The 26,335-nt window shown below is 35.8% G+C and overlaps 1 protein-coding gene across 8 annotated transcripts in view; it reads right to left on the bottom strand.

Annotated features, from left to right (window-relative positions):
• The window catches only part of map3k7 (mitogen-activated protein kinase kinase kinase 7), a 37,354-nt gene extending 16,233 nt beyond the window's left edge, over positions 1–21,121 (bottom strand). For 2 of the 8 annotated variants that reach the window (XM_073932518.1, XM_073932516.1), the window contains exons 1-11: positions 21,044–21,121; positions 20,866–20,953; positions 14,916–15,026; positions 14,719–14,784; positions 14,568–14,613; positions 13,397–13,535; positions 8,624–8,748; positions 5,067–5,195; positions 4,822–4,952; positions 4,647–4,728; positions 56–162 (exon numbers count right to left, since the gene is read on the bottom strand). In XM_073932518.1, the coding sequence (XP_073788619.1) occupies positions 56–162; positions 4,647–4,728; positions 4,822–4,952; positions 5,067–5,195; positions 8,624–8,748; positions 13,397–13,535; positions 14,568–14,601 (747 nt within the window). In that variant the 5' untranslated portion in view covers positions 14,602–14,613; positions 14,719–14,784; positions 14,916–15,026; positions 20,866–20,953; positions 21,044–21,121. Of the gene's footprint in view, positions 1–55; positions 163–4,646; positions 4,729–4,821; positions 4,953–5,066; positions 5,196–8,623; positions 8,749–13,396; positions 13,536–14,567; positions 14,614–14,718; positions 14,785–14,915; positions 15,027–15,374; positions 16,208–20,865; positions 20,958–21,043 lie in introns of those variants that run through there. The other 6 variants (XM_073932517.1, XM_073932515.1, XM_068215444.2 and 3 more) reach the window with 4 other exon arrangements.
• Between the last annotated feature and the right edge of the window lie 5,214 nt (positions 21,122–26,335).

Below are 26,335 nucleotides of genomic sequence, written 5' to 3' on the forward strand. Positions count from 1 at the left end.
TGAGCTTCTTTGTATCTCAGTCTTTGTGCGGTTATGTGGACGGTTAATGAATTACCTTTGGTTTGTAGGGGAACTTGATTGTATCGTTACTGCCAGGGGAGTTTGTGTGCTCCATGTTGATGTCGTTCTTATTGCTGGTACATGTGTAGTCTAAATGTGAGCCTACAATTGAGAGATATTACATTAAACTTGACAACTTTACCAGAGACTTCAATACATTTTTAAACAATCCAAAATTGACTTATACCATTGCTGTTCTGATGTTTGAGGTAGTTAAAATTTTTTACGTTTTCGTAAAAAAGTCTCTGATGCTCATCAACGTTGTATTTACGCATGTTTAAAAGATAAAATTTTGAAATATTTCATCATGCTGTCAACGCCCATTTTTAATTGTAATGCAATAATGTGAACATTTGTAAAGTTGCTCTGAAACAATAATTATTGTGAAAAGCACAATACAAATAGGCGTGAATTGAATCAAAAGCAATTGTTTCTCTATAAATGCACACAAGATGCAGTTCTTTTATGCACACCAAGTTATATCAAACATTCTGAAGCTCAAATTAACAATCAGCTATGTCTAAGAATGTAATATCTAGAGAAAAAAATTAGTTTTTATTAAAAGTAATAAATTGTCAAAAGTGTGAATTACAGTACGTACTGCCGCCTATGCTGTTAATATGAATCAAACAACAAAACACTACTGGAAAAGGCTTGATTCTGACTGATCTATGCCAATAGGAAAATTATCACCAATCATGAGTGGGGCTTGTTTCTGTGGCATTACAACAGGGGGAAATCTAGAACAGTGTGTATTTGGACATCGCTTTTTTTGGCAATAATTTAAAAAATAAACGGGTGGGTAGGGTTGTGCTTATAAACAATGCCATTGTCTATCACCAATGTTTTAAAAATATCCCCACATCCTCTCTACAACCGCAGCATCAGCAACAATCTGCCACCAAAAAAACAGCGCAGGAGCACATGTGATTGAATTCATTCAAACAGCTGGAAAGACTAACTGCTCTTTGGCATAAACGGAGTGGGATTATTTGTTGAAGTAGAGAGTCACAAATCTGGAGACCCATGACCCAATGCAAACAAATAGCAATATTTGATAGGTGAATGCGGGTGTAAGCGTAAAGATACTCAATCAAGTCTGGGTTAGGGCAGCATAAAATTATCAGCGGGAAACACTATTTCTATATAGGACTATATCTAAAAAATAAATGCAAATAAACAGTTATATATCTACAGCATAGAAGCAACAAGGACACATTAAAAGAATAAATCACCCCAAAAAAAGTACTCAGTAATTGCTCACCCTCAAGTGGTTGTATCAACCTTTATGAGTTTGTTCTTTCTGTTAAACACAAAGGAAGATCTTTTGATAAAAGCTAAAAACCTGTATCTATTGACAACCATTGTGGAAAAAAACTAAAACTATAGAAGTCAATGGTTACAGGTTTGCAGCTTGCTTCAAAATATCTTCTTGTTTGTTCAGCAGAAGAAAGAAGCTGTTCCAGATTTTGTGAATCGGGTGACTAAATGATGGCAGACTTTTCGTATTTGGGAGAGCTATCCCTTTAAGGCTCTTTCCAGGGCTGATAGTGAAAAAAATTCCTGAGCCTGAACTTTTTTTCCTTGCCCCTGAGGTGAGTAGGGGTGGGGGTACTATGTATGCAACGCACTTTTAACACATTACTCGTGGGCCCCTGGGCCCAAATATATTAACAGCCTATGTGTAACCCTGATCATCATTATTGTCAAGTGGCTCTTTTTAGACACATGCCAGTAATGTCAGTGACACAGTAATGTCAGTGACACATGCCAGTGTCAGTGATCTTGTGACATGTGCCAGTAGGTGTCAGTATAAGCACGTTATAAGCACATTAATCTTATAAGTCTCTTTGCTTTAATATTTAAAAATCATTAGGCAAATGACACCTGTTATCTTACATGCATATATGTTTTGAGTTTTCAACATGCATTTTATTATAACTTTTTAAAGGATATTATTTAAAATACCTTAAAATGAAAATAAGTTAAATTATAAAATAAATGAATTAATTAAAAACATAGAGAAGTCCATATTGTAGGGATCAAAGGAACTGCCAGGATGCAATAATATACAGTACAACAGATAAGTGTAATCCCTCCCATACATAAGCATGCCACAATAAATTTGACTGACATGTACTGTCAAATGACTATATTACGTACGGAAGTATGACTACGAATACATAAAATAAATGCGTTTAAATTAAAACATCGTGGAGTAGCTCAGCAAAAGTTAAAAGTCGCGTAATGATTAAATATGGTTTTGCTCGTGTTAATTAATGTCATAAGCTTCGCCGGGTGTCGATGTCACTGCAGTGACATGCAGCGCTACACTCAGTGGCATGTGCCAGTGTCATCTGTACGTCAGATGTCGTGTCACTCCATGTTAAAACTGCTACTGTGAATCCGCGTTCAAGCGCACACAATAAGCTAAAACTCGCCCCAAGCACCGGCAAAAACAAATAACAATGAATGTGTCGAGGAAAGAGTAAGGACATATCTTAATTATTTATTTATTATTTTATTTTATTTTTTTATTATTTTATTTTATTATTTATTATTTTAATTTATTATTTACTTATTCTGAGTCAGTGTCGCAAAGATCCTGACTGGCAATCTCCTCTTGGACTCGCCTTTAGAGTGAAATTCATCTTTACGGATTACATGAAGGAGTTTTTTTGTTTTCGATTTGTTTTATTTCGTTAAGTAATAATTTAAAGCTTTCTATAAATATATTTATTATTTCTGTGAGGCATATACATTTTGCTTCATTTTGTTAAGCGCTCCTGTTCAAAAACCAGACGACAGAAAGCGCATAATTTTGGTTTTCTTTATTTTATAAAAACGCTGTGACGTTTTTTGATGTATTACTCGTACTTTGTGAGCAAAAATGACGGATAACTTTAAATTGCTCCCACTGAAAAAATGCAAGTGATTGCTCTGGCGCCTCGATGTCCTGCAAGCTTTTTATAAGCAAACTATGCGCCTAATAGCACACATTCTTTAACGTTTAACCTACCATTGTTTTATACTTGTTTTATATCTTTTATTTTAGGCAAGTCGTTATGATCTGAGAAGGCAAACTGATCAAACAGACAATGATGGTCTTCCGCTGGGCGCTGTTCGTTAAAAAAAAACGTATTTTTAACGAATAAAAAATGCTCCAAACGTTTTTCTAAATAAGCGTTTTTCTAAATAATAAAAAACGAAACTAAATATAAACACTTTGCCATTAGGATACATACAGAACTGAACTATTTCATAGCTGAAACACTAAGTTGTTTAAGGAGAAGGGGGAAATATATTTTTGTCCCGTCCATTGCTTCACCGTTATTTCGAGAATAAACCCAGCGTAAATATGCAGATGTCATTCCCAAAACATATCAGCGTATATGTGCCGAAAACGAAAGTTTCATACAAATTCTGAATGGATTATAGCCTGGAAAGTGCAAAGCACGCTCCTCTTATCACTAAAAAGCGTCACTAATCTTAGTTCATAGAGATCTCACAAAGATCCGTTATAATTTATAAAGCTCTCTAAATTACACAATTAATCTTTTATTTACATGGCGTCTACACTCAAAAGATGATTCACGAGCACACAAAATGGCACTTAATAAAAACCAATCCGCCGCTTTCAGCAGTGAGTGAATTCTGTGAATCTAGAGAAATGACAGATCAATATCCGTGAACCTGATTTTTACTACCCCCGCAGCCACAGTACGCCGGAAATCCGGCGTGGTGCCGGAACGCTATCACCCCTGTCTTTCACACAGGCAACAGCAAACATTACTGCCCAGGAAATTACTGCCCAGATGCCTGTTTTTCCCTTAGTGGAAGTATTTAGTCTGTTCTAGTGTGGTGATCTCATAAGAATTACGAGCTTAGGTTTCAATTTAAATATTGAAACCTGTTAAGGGGGACGCAGGAACATGAGAAGGAGTTATTATTGACAATGGAGGATGATTCACAGCTAGCTGTTTTGGGAACCCAACACTGATTGGCATGTTGAGTTCTCAGAAACAGGCACACTATCCATGTTTACAAGTAGACCTTACTGTCATTTAAATTGAAAGATTTAACGGAATCAAGTAAGCTGTATAAAATGCATTAGTGAAATTAGACAAACTTTGGGCAGTTGAAGTCCTAAAAAGGTTGAAAACCCCATTCCTAAAACATTTATTAAATATTTCTATTTTTTTTATTTTATTTAATTTTTTTAAATTTACTTTAATTAGGTTAAGACAAAAAAAATCACCATGTCAGAGGCCCTGATGTCATCATCCATCAAAATGCTTCTCATTAGGCATCAAACAAGGCCTTATTGGTTAACAACAAAGAGAAGTAGCTGGATTTTTTTTTTTTGTTTACACACGCTGTGGACTCAAATTTTGTTCAAACACCATGAAAAAATTAATTTGTATAATAGGTCATCTTAAAAAATGCATACAATTTTTTTACCCCAAACATTATAACTGTGACACTATTTTAGTCAAAGCATCTAAACCATTTATTGTCTCACAGACTCCATCATTCAAATTCAATTCAATCAAATAGCCAAGAACATTTGTTATTCAAGCCAATACCTGTGCTGGTGGCTGAGTTACTCTGGCCTTCATCTGAATACTGATAAGGGTACTTAAGAGGCTCTTCTGATCCTGGGAAATACTAGAAGGGGAAGAGAGGCACAACAAGATGCACAATACATTCAACCAGGAAAACTGTGATGATTTGCCAGACATGCTAGCGGTGTGGCATTACCCCCATAAGGTGGCTCATAATCTTCACAATCTCCTCCATGGAAGGCCGCTGCGATGGGTCTTTGGACCAACAACGAGTCATCAGACTCTCTATGGCCTTCGGCAGATTCTTAATGAGAGGCGGACGTGTTCCTGCAGAAAGAAAAACGATTCAAGCTTCTAAACTTGAACCTGTATACTACAGCTGCAGATTCAAAGATAAAAAGACCTGTATAATAGGCACAAGCAATCATACGTATAACTCACCACGGTGCACAGCCCACATGATGCGGAAAGCAGGACCACCAATTTCATCGAAAGGCTTTCGGCGTGTGATCACCTCCCAGAGAATAATACCCCAACTGAACACGTCACACTTTTCACTGTAGTTGCTCCCTGTAACAGACGAACAGACATTGTTTACACCTGGTAGGCATTTTGATCAATAAGATCACAAGCTGACAAGGAGAATGCATGCTGTTTTAATTGGTCTCTTTTGTCAACTTTAGAAAACCTTCCTGACTTTACTGGGTATATACAGGAATCAGAGAGTAAAATTCAATACCTTTTCACACCTTTTTTAACACTCTTTTCATATATTTTAAGACCTCATCGCCACTTTGTCTAAACAGGTAACATTGGCAACATTTTAAATATATTCACTTAATACAGATTGTAAGAAACAAATCCTAAACTAAAACATTATTGATTTACAAATATTAATCCAGAAGGTGTCGTCTACAGAACAGCAAAAATAATGGTGCTGCCTTCGTTACTGCAGTAAACAAAGAAGTACAGCATTCCAAAATATCAAACTTTGGCAAACAACAATCACTAACGTTATACATCTGTAAAATAATAAAATTATGCAAAATTTATTACCTTGTAACAGCATTTAAGACTTTAAGGCCTTTAAATTTCTCTAAATTAATTTATCAACTTTTAATTATTTTTAAGACCCCACAGACACCCTACTTTAAGATAAGAGTGTTGTCAGGAGTATACATGCTGTTTTTTGATCTTTCAATCATTAACTAGAGAATAAACTAGATTTCTAGGATAACTTATAAACTAATTACAATTAACAGAGAAAGACAACAATAGAAAATCAGATGAAGAGCAGCAGCTTTAGTTAATGCTCTTAGCAGCATAAGTGCCAAACGCTGTTGGTTTGTGTTTTAATCAGGACTGGTAAAAGAATGTTGAGCTTCTTATATTTTCCAGAAAGAATTTTGCCTTTAAATCAAACTCAAACTGAATAAACCAATCCTCAAACAGCAAAGCATTTAAAGCATATTCTTTACAATATTTTGATCAAATAAAAGCAGAAACACTTACTGACCCCACATATTAATTGATAGTGATAGCATGACATTCTAAACGCATCTTAAATCTGCACCTTCAAATTCTAGTTTTTGATATGAATTTAACTGCAATTTAAAAAATAATGTAAAAAAAACCCAGACAAGATACACAGCATTAACAAAAAAAATAAATAAATTATCTATCCGCTTGTTAAGTCATGACGAATGGTATACTGTTTACGGGTCCAAGTTGCCATTCATTTGAATAGAGAAAATATTCATTCATGATAAATTTTTAGTCATATCCCACATAAAAGGGAATTTTATATAAAATCATAGTGTACACAACAGTCCCTGGCTTAACTTTCTAGCCATCGGAAATAAGGCATGGATATATATATATATATATATATATATATATATATATATATATATATATATATATATATATATATATATATATATATATATATATATATATATATACACCGTGATTTTCAAAAGTATTACAGTCGTCTCCCCATACAGTTTGATTGAGCACTTGGACCCAGAAGCCGCTTTGCGTGACATCACACTTAATATGCAGATTAAAGGTGGTTGAACTAGGAATTGCATTTCTGGATCAAAACAAATGCAAGCGCAGGTTGCCAGATTCAAGACTAGGAGCAAGTCAATTACAAGACAATTAAGCCTAAAGGCGGATTCAAACTGTGTTCTATATAAAAGCAAAGGCACGCAATAGAAGGAATATTTTCATATTAAAAGGAGTTTTTGTTCCAACCAACAAATCAAATTAATATTTGAGAAACAGCTTCTTTTTCTTGCAGCTGAACAACAAAAAACTGAAAATGATCACCTCAGGTACACCTCATGTGCTTTATTCAGTGTTAAATGCTAATAATGTAAGTTTGAATGTCATTCATGACATCTATTGGCATACTATTGAAAGCAGGAGCAGATAGATCTAGATCACCTCATATCTAGAAAATAAAATAAACCGTTTGAAATTGAACTTCAAAACTGTGACTTTAGCCTTTACACTAAATAATGGTGGTATTATTTAATATGTATTGATTAGATTATAAACCTTACCATTCTGTGAGTGAGTGCATATTCTGTGCTTCTGAATGGCTGTTTAAATTTCTGTCTTGTTTCGTCTGGTGCAAACAGCCACATTGCTTACTACTGCGTATCTCGCCACGTAACGTGCTGTTAAGAAATAGGGTTAAAATGTAACCTGCTCACCTAATGTTTACATTCATAATATGTTTAAATGATTTGCTAATTATTAACCTAATGTGGATCTCTGAATCTGTGTCTCATTTCGGAGTCTGCTACTGACCACAGGTGGTCGCATTTCAGTCATAGGCGCATGCCTTGAGAGCCTTTCTGAATTAATAAATGAATGAAATACGCTGTTTTCCAACAAGGCAACCTGAGGTGCTGAAATATAATTGGCTAAACTAGCAGTGGGCGAGTTAAAAGAACTAAAACAGACAGCCTTTTGGCACATAACTTGCATTCTCAAAGCAGAATATATAACTTTAGCATTGTTTTTCAAATATACAAGAATTTTTACTTAGCATGTTTCTTAAATATCTGCAAACATATGATGTTATGCTTAAAAAAATTAAAAACATTACAAACAGCACCTTTAATATAGGTGCATAACTAGTGTGGTGGACAAACCATCAAATGCCCTTTATATGACACATGCTATTAAAATAATTGCAGATGTTTAATGCAGACAAACTAGAATCATTTTGAAGATATTTTGTTGATGTCGAGCTGCCCAAAATAATAATATGCAATCAAAGGGTATCACACAACAAAGCAGCAAAGCTATTTCCCATAAGCTCCTTTTCTGCCGTCCAGGGTGGGAAAGCCTTTATCTTGTCTGCCCTTTTTGAACAGATGAGCTAATTTCCTCTCATGCTGCCCTGGAGAGCCTTAATTGCTGCTCTTATTATTCTTAAATTACAGCGACTTGCGCTGGTATGTCTTTACGCTGCCTTGCTCTGGTCTTCTGATAATACTGTTGTCAGTGCAGCAAATAAGGAGAGCTTCGTCTCCTCTGCTGTCAGCACTAGTGGAGTAATAACATGGGATTTCTGCTCCTCCCCAAACAAACAAGATAACAACCTGCTCCTAATTGATGTTTCCTCCGACCCCCCTGACAGTAAAATGCCCCTGAACGTGTTTGCTAAAATTGAAACCCATTACCGGTTGATTGCGGACGCATGCATTAAATTATAATGCTTTCATCCATCATCTAGACCAGGAACATCCACTAATTCTGGTTTTAGGGAAATATTTGTATGAGTGATAGCGAAGACTAAAGAGGCCTGTGTGAAGTCAATTAATGAGAAATACAGGAAGAAAGGGGGTGAAAAGGTTAACAGGAAATCATTTTTGACCTCAAAATCATCTGGGACAAACAAAAACAATGTCTCCAAGGCAAAGCCAATGACAGTACAAGCATGAAAAATGCTTATGGAAAGGAAAGTATTCAAAACTTGCCTTCGAACACTTCTGGGGCCATCCAGGCAGCACTTCCCTTATTGTTAGTCATGTGAGTCTGGATGTCACACGCTGTCCCGAAGTCACAGATCTTCAGGACAGTACCTCCAGCAACCAGGAGCAGACTAGTAGAAGGAAAAACAGACATAAACAAATAAATAAAGAGATCTCCCAGAGGGAAAAAAACACACACATGGAACTCACTTTACAAATGAATTTGGCAGTACTTTGGCAAAAATAGTCTTAAGCCCCAGTCTGATCACACGATTTTTATTGACGTTTACAAAGTCACTATGTCAGATCATGCAATTTCTTTTCTTGATAAAATCTTGACTTGTCGTGGGTAGCAAATGTGCCAGACTATATGTTCCTTCTCGATCAGTCATCCTGTGACATCTACGACGAGTGTTATTTCTATAGGTTGCTAAAACAATATATTTTTATTCTCATTATCAATTTTGTTTCAAGTTTGTTTTTTTAAATCTTATTTTAATGTCAATAAATACTGATGATCATACTGATGATAGGATAGGACCAAACTTATAATTCCTTTTTAACAGGGGCGTAGCCACGGGTGTGTCGGTGCCTAAATAAAATAAATAAATAAAAAAGAAAGAAAGAAAAATATTTATATATTAGGCGCTTATAGCCTATTCAGCGCTCAAAAATCTCACACCAGTTAAAGTAATGATTAAGAGTCTGTTGGAGGAAAAGAAAACATTTTAATAATTTGTTATTAAAATAGTGCAGCATTATTCTCAGTCAGTGGATGAAAATATAAAGATTGCAGACGCTGCAGACATTTCTTTTCATCAAGATTTCACAGAGACTGCATGAGAGAAAGCTCATCTTGTTTATTTTCTTTATTTTACAAATATACAAATTTAGTGTTATTGTGTGTACGTATATTTCCATGGTTATATAGACATGGTTCTAGTATTGCATAAGCAGGGGCTTTTTTTAGTATTTAAATTTCATAGTTACAAAATACATTTAAAGACTATTTTAAACACTTTTAATTATTCAGGATTATTTATTGCACCAAAAGTCATTTCAAAGGAACATTCAATGTTCATAAACTTTTAAACTGCTTAATTTGTGTGTAAACACCTGATGCAAAAAACTTATTTAGGCCTGCTAAATGCATCATGCAATTTGAAATACACATTTTATCCTTTTTCTGCAAGTTGTATGTAAACATATAACCTAAAATTACTTAAAAACTTAATATTGGCAGAGTGTGTCTCACGAATAAAGTGTTTATTAAATGAAAAGTCAGGTGTCTATTGCAGCATTCATTTATATATGCATGTGCATGATGCATTTAAAGCTTCAGAAAATGGCTCATCAAGGACGTAAATGCTTTTTACAAGTCGCAATCAAAAATGACGATAATATTTTGTATTGGAGAGCTTAAGCAAACAATCCGTGAAGACGGGTTGATGCAAGTACAGTATACTAATTTATCAGACAGCTATACCCACTTCTAAATCCCCTCTGATACGCGTCATTCAGTAGCATCCTGTAGTAGCCAAAATCACGACAGTCCACCACATCCAGTCATATGTGAATAAATGTCACAGTGATGATGCAGTCAATACCGTGGCGCCAGCTTGTGTTAAATATATTTGATGATTGCGCCTGCGCACGCTCAGTCTCAAACACCAGAGTAATTTTAATCGGTAAATAATAACGAAAACAATACCTTACAAATAAAAAGAAGCAGGTTTTACAATCAGACATTTCTCAAACCAGTGAACCCCTGCAAACTTCTCAGTTCAAGAATCCAGTAAACGAATGCAGTCAAAAAAGTTCAAACTGTCTCTGATAGAGAGAAAGATTTTAGATTGTGTGTGCTATCAGAAAATAAGTAGGCTATCATGTAAATGATCAAGGGGCACGTATGATTTACAGCCCAGTCTATTCGGTAACGTTAGTACGGAAAGTCTGCATTTTTTTTTTTTTTTTTGCACATTATTTTAACAATACATGAGGCTCACACAGTTTTTCTGATGCACACACAGTCTCTTTTCTGGCTACGCTACTGCTTTTTAATATTAAGATATTTTCTTTGAACTCCAAATGTAGATTTTCCTGCCATGGGTTTCTTAATCAACAATCCCTCGCCTAAACTTGCCACGAGAGAGACGGATTAATGAAAGTACATAAGCAGCAAGAAAAAATCATGTGCTCAGACAATCTTTAAAACAATGATATAGTAAAAAATTAGCTAATATATAACTGAGATTGGTGATACAATTACATTGAAGCAATCATTAAATCCTTATTTTCTGGACTTTAAAGAAATCAGGACTGTTGCTTTATATGGATGATCAGAGAGCTCTAGGATTTAAAAAAAAATCTTAAATTGGGTTCTGAATATGAAAGGTCTCAGGAGTATGGAATGTTTGAGGGTGAGTAACTAACAACATAATTTTGTGAGTGAACGAACCCTTCAAGAGCTAAAAAGTGATGGAGGTTTATCTTAATTCTTTATCTCTCCCACAAAAAATAAATCAAATAAAGGGAAAAACAATGAACAAATATAAATTGAATAAAACTAACCAACATAAAAAAAAAAAACACTTCAGTAGGAAACTGTGGCGATATTTTGAGCTGACGTGGAGGTCCACAGATGGCAGTTAGCAAGCCACCAACTGTGTTTTAGTCCTATTAAACACAGTTTAAGCACTCATGAACTGTTCATGAGGGTTTGCTGCCAGCATTTGTGAACTGCAATATATCAAATGATAGTAATAACCCAGTTCTTCGTGAGAACTTCATTCTAGGTGTCTGGGAGAGAAGCCAGCTGACCATTTCCATAGTGTGTTGCCAGGGCTTTTTACAAACAGAGCCTCATAAATAACCAGCCCTGGCCTGGACAACACCATACTCTGCCATGATGTAAATGATGCAGCCTGAGACTCTAGAAAATATATCCTCTGACACCTGGACCCCGTGCCATTTATGATCGATGGCCTTCCTGAATGATCCAGTAAAGTTTCCATCAACACAGTCAGAAAACACTCAGCACATGTGGAGTGAAAATGAATGGCTTGTTGACACCTGGTGCTAATCTCAGGTGATTCGATCACAAGTGGTCAAACAGGTTCACCCCGAAATGAAAATTCTGTCACCATTTACTTACTCTCATGCCATTCCAAACTCTTAAAACATTCATTCATCTTTGGAACACAAAATAAGATATTTTAAATCTGATTTCAGCCTTTACATTCAAACTCTATTGATCTGCTTCAAAGCATTCATAGAGACCTCAACATATAAATCTTTATGAATCAACCAATTTAATATAAATCTTCTGAACAGACTAAACTACTTATTATTAACTATGTTTGGCTTTTATTCTAAAATAAACAGCGATTAAAAAGCTAAAAGCTCAATCATGCCTACATGATGTGCAAGAACAAACCTCATTGGTTACTGCAGAAGCTTAAAAAAATGCTGCTTAAAGGCCTGTTCACACAAAGTACGATACGTATAAATATAACTAAAAACATATTTGCCCCCACATAGACTAATGATAATGATCTGTTTATTTTTATTGTAGTTTATAATTTCATTTTAGCATTACACCTTGGTAAGCAGCAGGTGTTCTCCGTGAGCTACTAGCGCATCTGAGCAGTGAATCCAGCTTGTGTAATCCATCTAATCAAAAGGGAATTTTGTAATTGCAGTCAGCGCGGTCATGGAATAAAACACGCACACATAATTTTCCCCAGCATTTCCAAAGAAATAAGATACTTTTATTCTTACACTTCAGTTTGCCAGCCTGGCTTTCATTGTTTCCAGGGTATAACCAATGTCATTATTATTAAATAATCTTTAAAAAGAGGGCTTAACATTAAGAAAAGTTTCGCCACCATGTCATCTCCAGTTTTAAATAAACACGTTTACTGGTTTTTTTCAATGGATACTGACTGGTTGTCAGATTCATCATTTATTAGCTGGGATACTGATCCTAACAATATTGTTTCTCTACATATTTATCATTATAGGTGTGGTCTGAACTCTGCTGTTGTTTTAGATTCAGAACAATTACTAGAACAATCTCATTAAGCAAGCATGCTTAAGCTTAATGTTTTAAACACTTTAATTCAATGTCAATGTTTATATGTGGTGAAAAATACAAAATTAATCTCTAAAATCTCTTCAGAAAACTTAAACCAGCTGATTCATTAGGTTTTTTATTTAATTATTTTCTCTTTATTAATGGTTTAAAGCATCAGAGCAGTTTTGAGTGAATAATTTTTTCAATGGTGTGAAAGAAATTGTTCAGTTTGATAAATACTGTACATCTTAATTTATCAGAACAAACAGCAGAAATAAAAAATATATATCAAAAAGCCTTTATTCACATGGCTAATCTTTAAAAAAAACTGGAATTGGACTGACTTGTGCCTTGGACTGATTTTTGCTGTTTGTTCTGATGAATCCCTTGCCCAAAGAGCACCGACACGTTATTTGAACTAACCCAGAGCAATTTTTGTTTGATTTTAGATATCCTAATTTATGTTTCAAGGCTAAACTAATTTCTCACGTATTTGAAACAACATGAGGCTGATGATTGCATTTCCATTTCGGAATGCAGCAATCCTTCAAAACACTCACATCTGAATTAAAATAAAATTAAAAATTGATAAGAAGGACTACATGAAAAAAACTAACACAGGGATGAAAATGGAATTTATCAGTGGTTTTCAGTGTGGGTGGCAAAACAATCTTATGGGAGAGAAATGACTGAGGTGTGCATACTTGGGAGGTTTGAGGTCCCTGTGAATAAGAGCTTTTGGTTTCATGCCATGGAGATACGAGACCCCCTGAGAACACTGCAGGCACCAGCTCATGGCGTGAGATGCAGTGTAGTGAGGGAGAGGCTCTGCACCGTGCAGCACTGTCAACACAGAACACAGTCATAAACACAAGCACACACAACATACATGCTACACCATCCACTCGCTCATTGGTGGAATTTATAATGTGCTTGGATGCCGACAAGCAATTTTTGTATGCGTTACTGTGGTAAGGGATCAGTTTTGATCACAGAAAACAAAGTATGACAACTAGAAATGGCCTTCACACAAACAGCCAATTTAATAATTCAATTCAAAAATTGATTATGCAAATGTGCAATTTTCCCCCTTAAAGAGCAGTGTTTAAAGTAAGTTTAAAGACATTTAAAATAATTATTTTAAAACACTGTAAAATGTCTTTACTAAAGATGCTCCGATCAATCAGCCGAAGATCAGTATCGGCCGATAATACATTTCATGACTCGATTGGTACTCTGCAATCTGGCCAATCTCATGGACCGATCGCAGGTGTTTGTTTATGATTTTACAAGAGAAAGATGCACAAGTGCTCCCATATATTATATATAGCCTAAGCCGAAGTAAAATTAATGAAATAATTTTCTGTAAAGCTGCTTCTGGCCATGACATGTTCACACCTAAACGGTTATAAGAGATGCATTATTATAAGTAGCATCTTTAATTTATTCTCTTAGGCGAGATCTTCCCTTAAGGTTCAAACTTGGAGGGAACATGTGCTTAATGCATTATAAAGCTTGAAGCATGAGAATCAGTACTCGGTATCGGCCAATCACCATGATGAAGAATCGGTACTCAATAACGGCAGCAAAAAATCCTGATCGGAGCATCTCTAGTCTTTACTGCCACTTTACGTTAATTGAATGCATCATTCCCAAATACATTGATTAAATGCTACTTATTTAATTAGTCTTATCCCAAACTTTTTGATTAAGTATATTTATGCACATTCTTTGAAAATTCTGTTTTCAAATATAGCACATTTTCATCTGGCCTTCTGAATTAAATAACTCGGTCTGTGCACATTTTCAAATAACCTTGAATGTACTTTGAATAAAGCATCGCAAAGTTATGAAATAAAGAAATTACTGACTCACCATTATACAATGACCCTCCTTCTGCATATTCCATCACTAGACATACCTGCAGAAAAGATTGTTTACCTTGTTACAAGAATGAAAAAGGGTTGGCTTAGAGCAAACATTACTGCATCAAATATCATGACCAAATGCACTTGTAGAGACTTACAGGGTTATTGCAGGAACCATAAAGCTTTACAATGTTGGGATGATCTACACGAGACAACTGGCGAAGCTGGAAAAGGAGAATTTAAATACTTAATGTAATGCATATTACACTGATTGTCTGCTCAATTACAGTGAATGTGTGTTTTGCTTCTATCTACAGTAGCTAAAATCAACAAGTAAAATAGGATGTGGCAATACCTCAACAATGAAAGCATTTTTTTCAGATTCACTCTCTATAGTCTTGATGGCCACATCTCTGCCTTTCCACTTGGCCTTGCAGACAACACCAAATGCCCCTCTGCCAACCACCTACAAAACACACGGTGGAGAAAAATCACATCAAGTACAATTCACAACCTGACAGCAGTGCAGGGCAGTTCAAAACAAACCTCACACATCAAACTCAAATCTAGAACAGTGTAACAGTAATGTTTCATGAAACGAACTGAAAACTTCAGTGAGCATAGGACACTAATACATTTTTAAATGCAAAAAAACATAAAATATTACAAATAAGGTTAAAAATAGAGATTAGGTGTGCTGAGATACAATGTCATGCATCTCATTCTGCATCCATTTAGGGACTGTTTGCAAGACATTTCCACACTCCTGTCAGCACGACTATTAATTAAACAGAACGCATATGAAATCACTCACCTCTTCCACTTCAATATCAACATAATCGATCTCCTCAAACGGATACATAGGCGGTGTTTCCAGCATATCGGCGGAGGGCATAGACATCGCTAGCTCGCTAGCCAGCTAATCATTAAAACACAAACAACAGACTGTATAGTCTTAAAACTATCCAAAATTCACAAACGAGTGGTTTCAGAATAAAAATGAGAGCTGGAGTGCCTCTTCCCTCGACACTGACTTCATTACATAGATTTACGTGTGCGAGAAGTCACTTTAAAACGTGTTTAGCGGCTAACAAGCTAACCTGTCAATTCTAATCCGTTAGCAAAGATGCTAAGAGGCTCCGGTGCAGATTAAAGTATGCCGGGCATGTCAAACGACGAAAAACGTTGTCGCTCAGAAGGAAGTAGATCCTAGGATCTCTGTCAAGTACACTTATGGATGTCCCGTCGACATAAATGCGCCGTTTGTGAGTGTTAGCCCTAGGCCGCTCTCTGGTTCGCGCTGGTGCGGTCGCTGGATCTCCTGTCCGCGCAGCGCTCACTCCACACCGCCGCCGCTGCCTTGCACATCGGCCTCTCTATCTGCTGCAAAAATGCCGCTGGATAACAGCGCTTTAAGTGTCCCGGTGACCAGGACAGACCATCCGAGCCATGGGATGCGGGGCTAGAAGTTTCCAGCTCTCGCCTCCATGGGCTCGTTTGTTTTTTACGTGTTTTTTGCGGGGGTTGTTCAGGCTCCAGGAAGTGAGCGCTCTCTTGTATCGTGCCCCCTCTAGTCCATGCCAACTGAACTGTCTCCAAGACTGGAGTCAAGCAGGGCCTGCCAGAATCCTTTCCAGACGTTGTATCAAGGCTTCGAAGAAGATCTCGTCTATTTTATTGTGCTGATTGAATAGCATCTTTACAAAACCAGATAAAACCAAAATGTTGCACAAAGGTCTTGAAAAGAGAGAGAGAGAGAGAGAGAGAGAGAGAGAAAAAAAAACAACATCGACCATTTTTTTTTGGATTTGATATTTAACGGATTGTTGCAACGTTTCTTGAGTAAAAATTGACAAAATATGGAGGAAATAATTTTCTGTCATCATTCAGCATAACTTTGCAAATAGAAATTAAACAGTTATATTGCAATATATATATATATATATATATATATATATATATATATATATATATATATATATATATATATATATATATATATATATATATATTGAAAAGAACAACATGCTTTTTATAATATATATAAAATAAAAAGAGATCATAATTTTTTTTTGTATTTAAAATGAATAAAAAATGGTCAAACTTAAATGCTGTGAAGGACAGTGGCAAAGTGCAAAGATTTAAAATGATAATAATTATTTTAAGTCTTTTAATATGTCATCAAACAATTCTTGTACTAAACATGCCTGACAAATTCAAAAATATATATTTTCAGAACAAATCTAATGAAATGGAAAATAATATGAAATAAAATAATTTAAAGGTGACGTGGGGGCGCAGTGGGTAGCGCTGTCGCTTCACAGCAAGAAGGTCGCTGATTTGAGCTCTGGCTGGGTCAGTTGGCATTTCTGTGTGGAGTTTGCATGTTCTCTCCGGTTTCCCCCACAAGTCCAATGACATGCGCTATAGGTGAATTGGGTAAGCCAAATTGTCTGTAATGTATGTGTTAATGAGGGTGTATAGGTGTTTCACAGTCTTGGGTGGCAGCTGGAAAGGCATCCGCTGCGTAAAACATATGCTGGATCAGTTATTGGTTTATTCCGCTGTAGTGACCCCAGTATAATAAAGGGATTCAGCTGCAAAGAAAATGAATGAATGAATGAATGAATGAAAATTATATGAAATAAAATAAAAAGTTGTACTCCACCAAACTTAAGTTTCAAATATTTCTAGATGTAATATTATTATACAAAATAAATTTTTAGAAATATATACCCATCCAATATTTTCTTTAGTGTCATATGAACTCCCAAACTGATTTTCAGCTTCAATTAGGTAAAATATTTAATATCTATCTTGAGTTTAAATTATCAACAGTACGGTGGTTCTTTTATCTTTAGTTTCTTCTCAGTTCGAGACTTCCTCATTTACTTGCTTTGTGCAAAAGTAATTATAATTTAATTTCTGTAAAAAGTAACCAAAATCAAAGAATTGATGTTGATGTTTCTGATTGTATGGCAGGAAATTAAAATGTTTTTATACAGGTGTCTGGTTAATTGTGGAAAATTTTGTCACTTGTACTAACCCCTGTCTGAGAATCCTTTGTGATCCTCATCTATGTAAGTCTATTTGTACGGTGTTGTGTCATCAAACCGATAAACAAATCAAATTTGCTGAGCAACCTGATCACATGCCCTGAACCAGCTAAATATAAGTGCAGAATTTCAGCCATCATTTGATGACAGCTGAAAATGATCCCTATTCATCACTGGAAAAAAACACTGCTGGAAAAACATAAACAACATTTGTTCATATGCAAACAAGGTTATTGAGATGAAGTAACCTTTGCAGCGGTGCGTTTTCTTCTCTGGGGACCCGCTGACATCATTTCCACTGTGACTTCCATGCAGTGAGTAATGGTGCAGGTCTGTCTCTTTTTATTTCATTTGGATAGGAAGTAGGCGAGACAAGGCCTGGTGGTCAGACTTTATATCCCGGTGAATATTTTATTGGTTTTAGATTATCTGCTTAAAAAAGGATGTAACAGTTCCTTATAATTGCTTGTAGGTTTTATAGCAAAATAAATAATTCAAATAAATAAATGAAATATAAACAATAACAAAGCACAACAGAATTAAATTTGTAGAAAACATATTTATTGAAGCATTAAATTCAAGTTCTGACTCAAACCCATCACACAAAGCTGTTTCTTTTAAGCAATTCTGAGTATTGGGGATTTGACTCAAAAAATCCCAGATGACTCAACAAATCCTTGTCTCCTCTAATTAAAAACCTTCACATCTTCTAAGGCCATTGCCATCTGAACATTTTAAGAGGAATACAGAACTTAGCCAAATTAATAAATCCAAATAGACCTTTTAGTAATGATTTTATTCGCTTTTTTTTACTTTGACATTTTTGTAATTTTGTCAAAGATTAAAAAAAGGCTTTTAATACAATAACATTTGAGTCTATATATATATTTTAATTGTTCATGAGCAAAGACTATACTGTTAACAATTTCCTGTAAAATCTATGTAACTAACTGGCAGCAGTTTGACGGTAACTTACTGTTAATTAATAAGAGTGAAACTACTGTATTTATATTTTACAGCATCATTTATCGTGCTGTATTTGTATGTGCAGTATTGTATATATTTACTGTGAAATATACAGTCATTTTCACAGTGCAACTTTAAAATACAGTAACATATTGCATAATTGTTGTACAGTAAAATACAGTTCCTATTACAGTTAAATACTGTGTAATTTACAAAAATTGTTAACAGAGTAGCGGGATAGAGTATACATTGTTACCTTTTCTTGTAGAATCTACAATAACTTACTGCAAGCAGTTTTTTCCATTAACTTACTGTAAATTAATAACAGCAAAAATATTGCATTCACATTTACAGCACCATTTACCCTGCTGTACTGTATTACAGAATGGTATGTATATCCTTACTGTAAGATATACAGTAATTTTTACAATGCAACTTCAAAATACAGTAACACACTGCATAGCTATCCTAAAAAACTGTAAAATACATTTAATTTTACAGTTAAATACTTTGTAAGTTACAAAAATCTTTAACAGTGTATCATAACATATACAAATCCTCTTATAACATATTTTTGTATCACAGTGATCTTTCTCTTTTATACTTTGCCACTTGCATTAAAGCCACTACATTTTACCCATTGGCCAGCAACAAAATAAGTAATTTTAATGTTTAATATTTAAAAATTTAAAAAATAAATAAATAAATCAAAGCTCGCTATAAATGTTACATTTTCAAACAATGGAACAAACACTAATATATTGGCTGATGTTCTTTATATGCATATTATAGTACAGTCAGTGGTGTAAAGTAGCTAATTACAAATTCTCAAATTACTGTAATTGAGTAATTTAAATTTGTTTTTTTCTGGAATTGTAACTTACCAAGTAGTTTTAAAATGTGTACTTTTACTTCACTATTTTCCTTCAACCTGTAGTCACTGCTTCATTTTTTTCTTGTCTGAGGATTGGCTAAAATAGAAAATACAGTCTTGCGATTCCAGTCCAATCAAATAAAAATAATTTTGCATCATAATGAACAATTTCAAGACATCTTTGGAAAGTGCCCAAGAAGATGTTTAAAATCTTTACATGCAATCACCATGAGACACCATGTTTACAAGTCACTGATTAGAAGATAAAGGATGTATACTGTATGACTGAAAGTGTTAAATGGCCTTAAATAATAACTAAATGCACTACAAGATGTTACGCTTTCACACACATGCACAAATTGCATGTTAACGCATCAATCTTTCACATTGTGATACTCATCACCCATGAGTACTTTTAAAAGAGATACTTTTTACTTATGCTTTGAGAAATATTTACAACAGATACTTATACTGTACTTGTACTACATTTTGGGGTCAGTAATTTTTAGGATTTTTCAGTACTCTTCCCAGCACTGAGTACAGTCCCAGTCAAAAGAACATACTCATTCGTGCTTCCAAACACAATGTACAAAATGCAGTGTTTAAATAAACATAATAGGTGTATAAACACATTTTCACTAATTGAACATTATTTCACCCTTTTTACAGTATTTTATCAAAAGTTTCAAATACTAAAATAGCCTCTAGCAGTTAATATGCTTTTTGTATTATACATTTAATTTGATGCAGACACTAAAACATGACACTGTTTCTACCTGTCTTTAGAAACCAACTAAATAATGAAAAATAAATACATTTATATTAAATTAATAAATACAAATTATGACTTAAGTAGTGAATTAAACTCTACTGATATCCACCGACAAATAATAAAAATAGTCTTTACTCATGTACAGTACAGTAGTCAACATTTCAAGTGGATCAAAAAAAATTTGTCAAAATTGTCCTAAGACAAGAATGGTTGTTGTTGAATAGTTTTTGGACACCTTTGATGAACAATTTTGATCCACTGGGATTGTCATCCCAGTCTCCCTAACTAGTAATATCCCTTATGGAAATATCTATGATGAGACAAAACTTGTTTACAAAAATCAATAAAGCAACACTCCTTCATAAACATCCAAAACAGACTTTTCGGTACGTTATAATGAATGCAATCAATTCTTTTAAACATAATGCCATTATGATGATGCAGTGATAGTAATTAGGCTGAACGGATATATTGAATTGTGGCCACGCAGGTACCATTTATATCCCCGTGTAATAATTAGGCTTAATGATAAAGCCAAATGGCTCATTAAAATGCTTCTCCACGTTCGTCTCAGACAAACTACAAGGGTAGGCATATGGTGTGGGATCTGCGCTCTGAACAGATGATATTTGCTTACCTTGTGTTGCTAGGTTGTCTTCATCCAGCATTGCCCCTCAGACACACAACATTGCCCTCATCTGCTTGATATTTTCCAAGGCATCATTCTGTCTAACAAGAACCATAGTGAGAGTTCATCTGTGCTCTTTGCTATCAACAAAGCAAATAATTGAAGCTTTATTAGGCACAATACTCACTCTATATGTGATTTCTTTGAAGGACTCATGGAAGGCGATGCTGTTTACTTTGTAGTGGAACCACATGGTGGCACTGGTGTTCTTTGAGGGTGGTATCCCCAAGAAGAAGCGCTCCATTACCTTCACTATGATAAAGTGCAGAAGCAGCCGCAGAACACATCGTAGGTACATATGCATTGCTGTGATACAATTAGAATAAATTCATTAATTTTCTTCTGCCCGTATCAGCACTCTGTTGAAGTGGAAATAATCTTTTGCCTCTAATAAGTTGATTGATTGCGTAATGTTCCTGCAGCTGACAAACATTTGTCTTTCGTTTATGGCTTTTTAGATGCCGTAAGCTCTTAAGCTTGGCATTATGAATATCCATGTCCCAAATAAGACAAACAATGTTTAATTGGAGTAGGATGAGTGTGTATGTGTGTGGGGTGCGAGAAAAGGTAGTTCTTTGTAAATACTTATGCAGATCATTTTTGTGCAAGTAGAACAATTCCCTCTGCTGCAGCAAGACAAGCAAAACACAGTGAAAGTGAGAGAGTGTGTGAGCATCAAGGGACTATGTGCAGTCATTTTGTTAAGGAATTTTAACTCTATCTAAATGCTCCATTCATTTGCTCTGGATTTGTGTGACGCTTAAAATAAATCAGCTGAAGAATAAACCCAACAAGCTGATTAGTCCTAGTCTGCAACTGCTGCTGTAACAGTGAGCATGCACATAAAAGAGCCCTGTGAGCAATGGCTACACTCACTGAGTGCCGCTGCTGCATTTTATGTTTTATACAGCATGAGCCTGGAGCAAAATAAACACATTGTATCTGTAGTGGAGATTGACATCATGCACAGAGGAGCTTTTTTCCAGAAATGTTATATATATATACAAATGTTATCATCTTTGACAAACAATTTTTTTCTGTTTTTTTTTTTATCTTCTTAAAAATAGATGATGGTAATTCATTCATTTTCTTAACGGCTTAGTCCCTTTGTTTATCTGGGGTTGCCACAGCGGAGTGAACCGCCAACCTATCCAGTATATGTTTTACGCAGCGGATGCCCTTCTAGCTGCAACCCATCACTGGTAAACATCCATACACACTCATTCACACACATACACTGGACAATTTAGCTTATCCAATTCACCTACACAGCATGTCTTTGGATTTGTGAGGGAAACCGGAGCACCCAAACCAACGCAAACACAGGGAGAACATGCAAACTCCACACAGAAATGCCAACTGACCCAGCCGAGGCTCGAACTAGTGAGTTTCTTGCTGTGAGGCGGTCATGCTACCCACTGCACCACCGTGACACCTAAATGATGGTAATTCAAATTAAAAAACATTCATAATGTGCCTGATTTAGAAAATAAAAGAGATAGAATATTCACGCAAAAACGTTTCTCTTAATTTACTTAACTGCAGTCAGTGCGATAGCCCAGTAAGTGCACCGACATAAGGTGTGGCAGTGACCTGGGTGTGCTGAGTTAGAATCCCAGCTCGTGGACCTTTCCTGATCCTACACTCTAAGAAATGTTGGGTTACTTAAATCCAAATTGGGTAAAATATAGACTAACCCAAACATTGGGTTAAATTTGGCCCTATCAATTTCATTTGGAAAAAATTAACACACAAATTGGGTTAGTCTCTATTACACCCAAAACTGTGTTAAAATAACCCAGCATTTTTTAGATTGTACCCCCATCTCTCTCCCACTTCAAAGGAGTTAACTTGTTAACAGAGGTTCAGCAGTGGGACCACACCTCACTTTGCCTCCTTAACCAATCACCTACTCCCTAACACTTATTTAAGGCAGCAGCAATTAAGCATACAGTCCTGAGCATGTTTGTGACAGTCTGAAGTAAATCAGATGTATTGATGGGACAGGAAGTTTATGATTCAGACTCTTATGAATGCACAATTTCAGAATTCACTATTTTTTTTCTTTAAATGTTGAGTTTTGCTCACAGACTAATCATTATCTGGGGGAACGCCCCATTAGTTTTCTTTTGTCTGCATATGTTTGACTGCTACCAATGTGCCAACAACCAATAACTTGGATTTTAATGATTTATTTGTCAATAATAAAGAATCCGTCTTTAAATTCCTGACTAAATCACTGTATATAAACAAACTGCTTGAGTGAATGATTCAATTCCACAATTCCATTGAGGTAGTCTTTTTTGTTCCTGAATAAATCAGTGGTTTGAAAGTACATACTTGCAAACATACAAAGACATTTAAAATAGTCTCCAAGGAATTCAACCCAGTAAACACTCACTTCTGTTGTGGGTCCTTAAGGTCAGCCATTTTCTTTTTTTCAAGGTGACTCTAACTCTGAATAAACTCATTGTGATTTTGAAATAAGGGCCGTAGTAGCTTCAAATAAATAGATGTGTTGCTCAGGGACAACCAAGCTGTCTTGCTTTTGCAGCAGAACACGTTTTAACTGTTTTTATCTACATTAGCTGGGATAAACCTGTTCAATGACTTTTCCATTATATTAATAATTTTTTTTGTTCTTAAATAAATTATTGGTTATGAATGTATGGAATAAGGGCAACACGGTGGTGCAGTGGTACTGTTGCCACACAGCAAGAAAGTCCCTGAATCGAACACTGGCTTGGTCAGTTGGCATTTCTGTGTGGAGTTATTCATTTATTTAATGTTTTTATTTATTATTTGATTCCCAAAAGTGGTAAATTAGCATCATCTAGGTGTCACAGTGGCGCAGTGGGTAACACAATTGCCTTACTGCAAGAAGGTCACTGGTTTGAGCCCTGGCTGGGTCAGTTGGCATTTATGTGTGGAGTTTGCATGTTCTCCCCGTGTTCGGGTGGTTTTCTTCCGGGTGCTCTGGTTTCCCCCACAATCCAAAGACATGCAGTTTAGGTAAATAGAATTAGCTAAATTGTCCGTAGTATATGTGTGTGAATGCGGGAGTGTATGGGTGTTTCCCATTGTTGGAAAATCCAATGGGTAATAACATATGCTGGATAAGTTGGTGGTTCATTCTGCTGTGATTAATAAAGGGAAACTGAATGAATGTATAGAATAAATACAAGATTTAATTTCTCACTCAAAAACGCAATCAGATTTTGTTCGTTTCTGATCGAATCAGTGCTTTTTTTTAAACAAAACGTTTGACTGAAGTTATTCAATGTATCATTAATATTTTTTTATTCCCTGATGTATTCATTAATGATGATTGGTTAGTTGTCTTTTTGAAGACAACTAACAGTTGAATGAATGATTGAGATGACAGCATATAAAGAAAGTCACTTCTACTCTTGTAGTAAATAAAAGATTGTACGCTTTTATTTTGTGAAAGAGCATTTTTTACAGTGTGAGCTGAACAATGATACATCACACACCTCATGATATTGCTGTTTCACATTGAGCGTGGTTATCTGAATGCTCATAACAGCATTTGAATAAATGGCCTGTCCTCCCTCAGTGAAGCATAATTCAGGCTCAGCGTCCCTGCAGGGTGTTGGGTGACAGAGTTACTGCAGCTGCTCTCAGCTGGAGCCGGGCTGCGCAGCCAAACAGACCCACTGCTGAGAACGGGGACCAGCTGAGACTGACCTTTCCCGATTTTTCCACCCGAGATAGGGGACACTCTGCTTGATAAGTAGTGCCAACCGAGAAGGGGGTCATCAGGGGCCAAAAAATTACCGCAGTGCCACAACACCTCACTCACACAGGCAGATCGCAGCGATAACACCCCTATTGTCTCGCTCCTGTGATAATTTGTCAATCAAAGTTTAAACCAGCACAAGGAATGACCTTTTCTGTCTGTTGGGCTTCTGCATTGCCACTTCAGAGCCAGGCCTTTCTATCAAAGGCGTCAGATGTTATTAATCTTTAAAAGATTCATATAAGTAGATGAGTGCATTATCCTCAAGTGCCCTAGTTTATGACTATCTGAAACCTTTTTATCTGAAAGAATGGAGCGAGTCGCACTTCTTATCTGATGCAATGTTGTCATGTAAATTTCACAGCGGTCCATGCTAAAAAAGAAACATTAAGGGCCAACATATTTTATCTCAGGAAATTAGATACTTGCATTTATCTTAATAATGTTTATCTTAAAAAAACAACCACCTTGCGAACCAAATCAACCCTTTTTATGAATATTTTTTCATCTGAATTTATAGCCAAAGGCGAGACATTTGCATTTGAGAAGCAAGGTATGAGTCCTGCAACCGTATCTCATAATGATGCAATGGAAAAGTGCAAAAATAAACAAAATAATAACAATGATCTCATGAGAGGACGGATATAGAAGAACGCTGCGCACCAAAGGAACTGTATTTGTCTGGTAATGAGCTCTAGGGGCCAGAGCCTTACCATTATCAGCGGTGGTACAGAAAGAGGCCTGCTGAATATCTGTGAGTCACGGTGCTCTGTTCTTTATGACACACTTTGCTTATTTTTTTTTTCTCTTAGTTTTACTCCATTTGTTATGCAGTGCCTACATCTTATTTCAAAGACGATCAATCATTTTAAAAAGTGATTTATGCCATGTGGATGGTGTCCAGAGCAGTAGATTAGCTCTTTAAAGTAGTCTCAGAGGGATTCAGCCCAGTAAACACTCGCTCTTTTTGGGACCCCGAGGTCAGCCATTTTCTTTTTTTCAGGGTCAGACTGACTCTGAATAAATGACTCTTTGTGATTGTAACGTAAGGGCTGCAGTAGCTTTGAATAAAGAGATTTGTGGCTTGGGCACTTAACTAAGCTGTCTTGCTTTTGCAGCAGAACACACATTTCAGCTGTTTTTATCCATACAATAAAAGTCCAAGGGGTCCAAAATGTTCCAAAAAGAACATCATGGTTGCTTTGGTGGCTTTATGAGCTAAAGTCACATGACGCATAAGAAGCAGAGTGCAACAGTTTATATCTGGCTGCAAAAATCCTTTTAATTTGCAAACTTTTCTTAATATATTAACATGCATTCACTTGGCCGCATGGTGGCTCAGTAGTTAACACTTTTGTCTCACAGTAAAAAGGTTGATGGTTCGAGTCCCTGCTGAGCCAGTTGGCATTTCTATGTGGAGTTTGCTTGTTCTCTTTGCTTGGTTTTTTCTGTGTGCTCTGGTTTCCCCCACAGTCCAAAGATTTGTGTTATAGGTGAGTTAGATTTACTAGATTTGCCATAATGTATGAGTGTGTGTGAATGCCAGAGTGTTTAGGAGTTTCCCAGTACTGGGTTGCAGCTAAAATTAATAAATGCATGCACTTATTAAAATATTTAGAAAGCTGATGTTGATCTAGAGAAGTTGGGAAAAACAGCCTG

Source organism: Danio rerio, chromosome 20, assembly GCF_049306965.1.
Source record: "Danio rerio strain Tuebingen ecotype United States chromosome 20, GRCz12tu, whole genome shotgun sequence".
Taxonomy (NCBI): domain Eukaryota; kingdom Metazoa; phylum Chordata; class Actinopteri; order Cypriniformes; family Danionidae; genus Danio; species Danio rerio.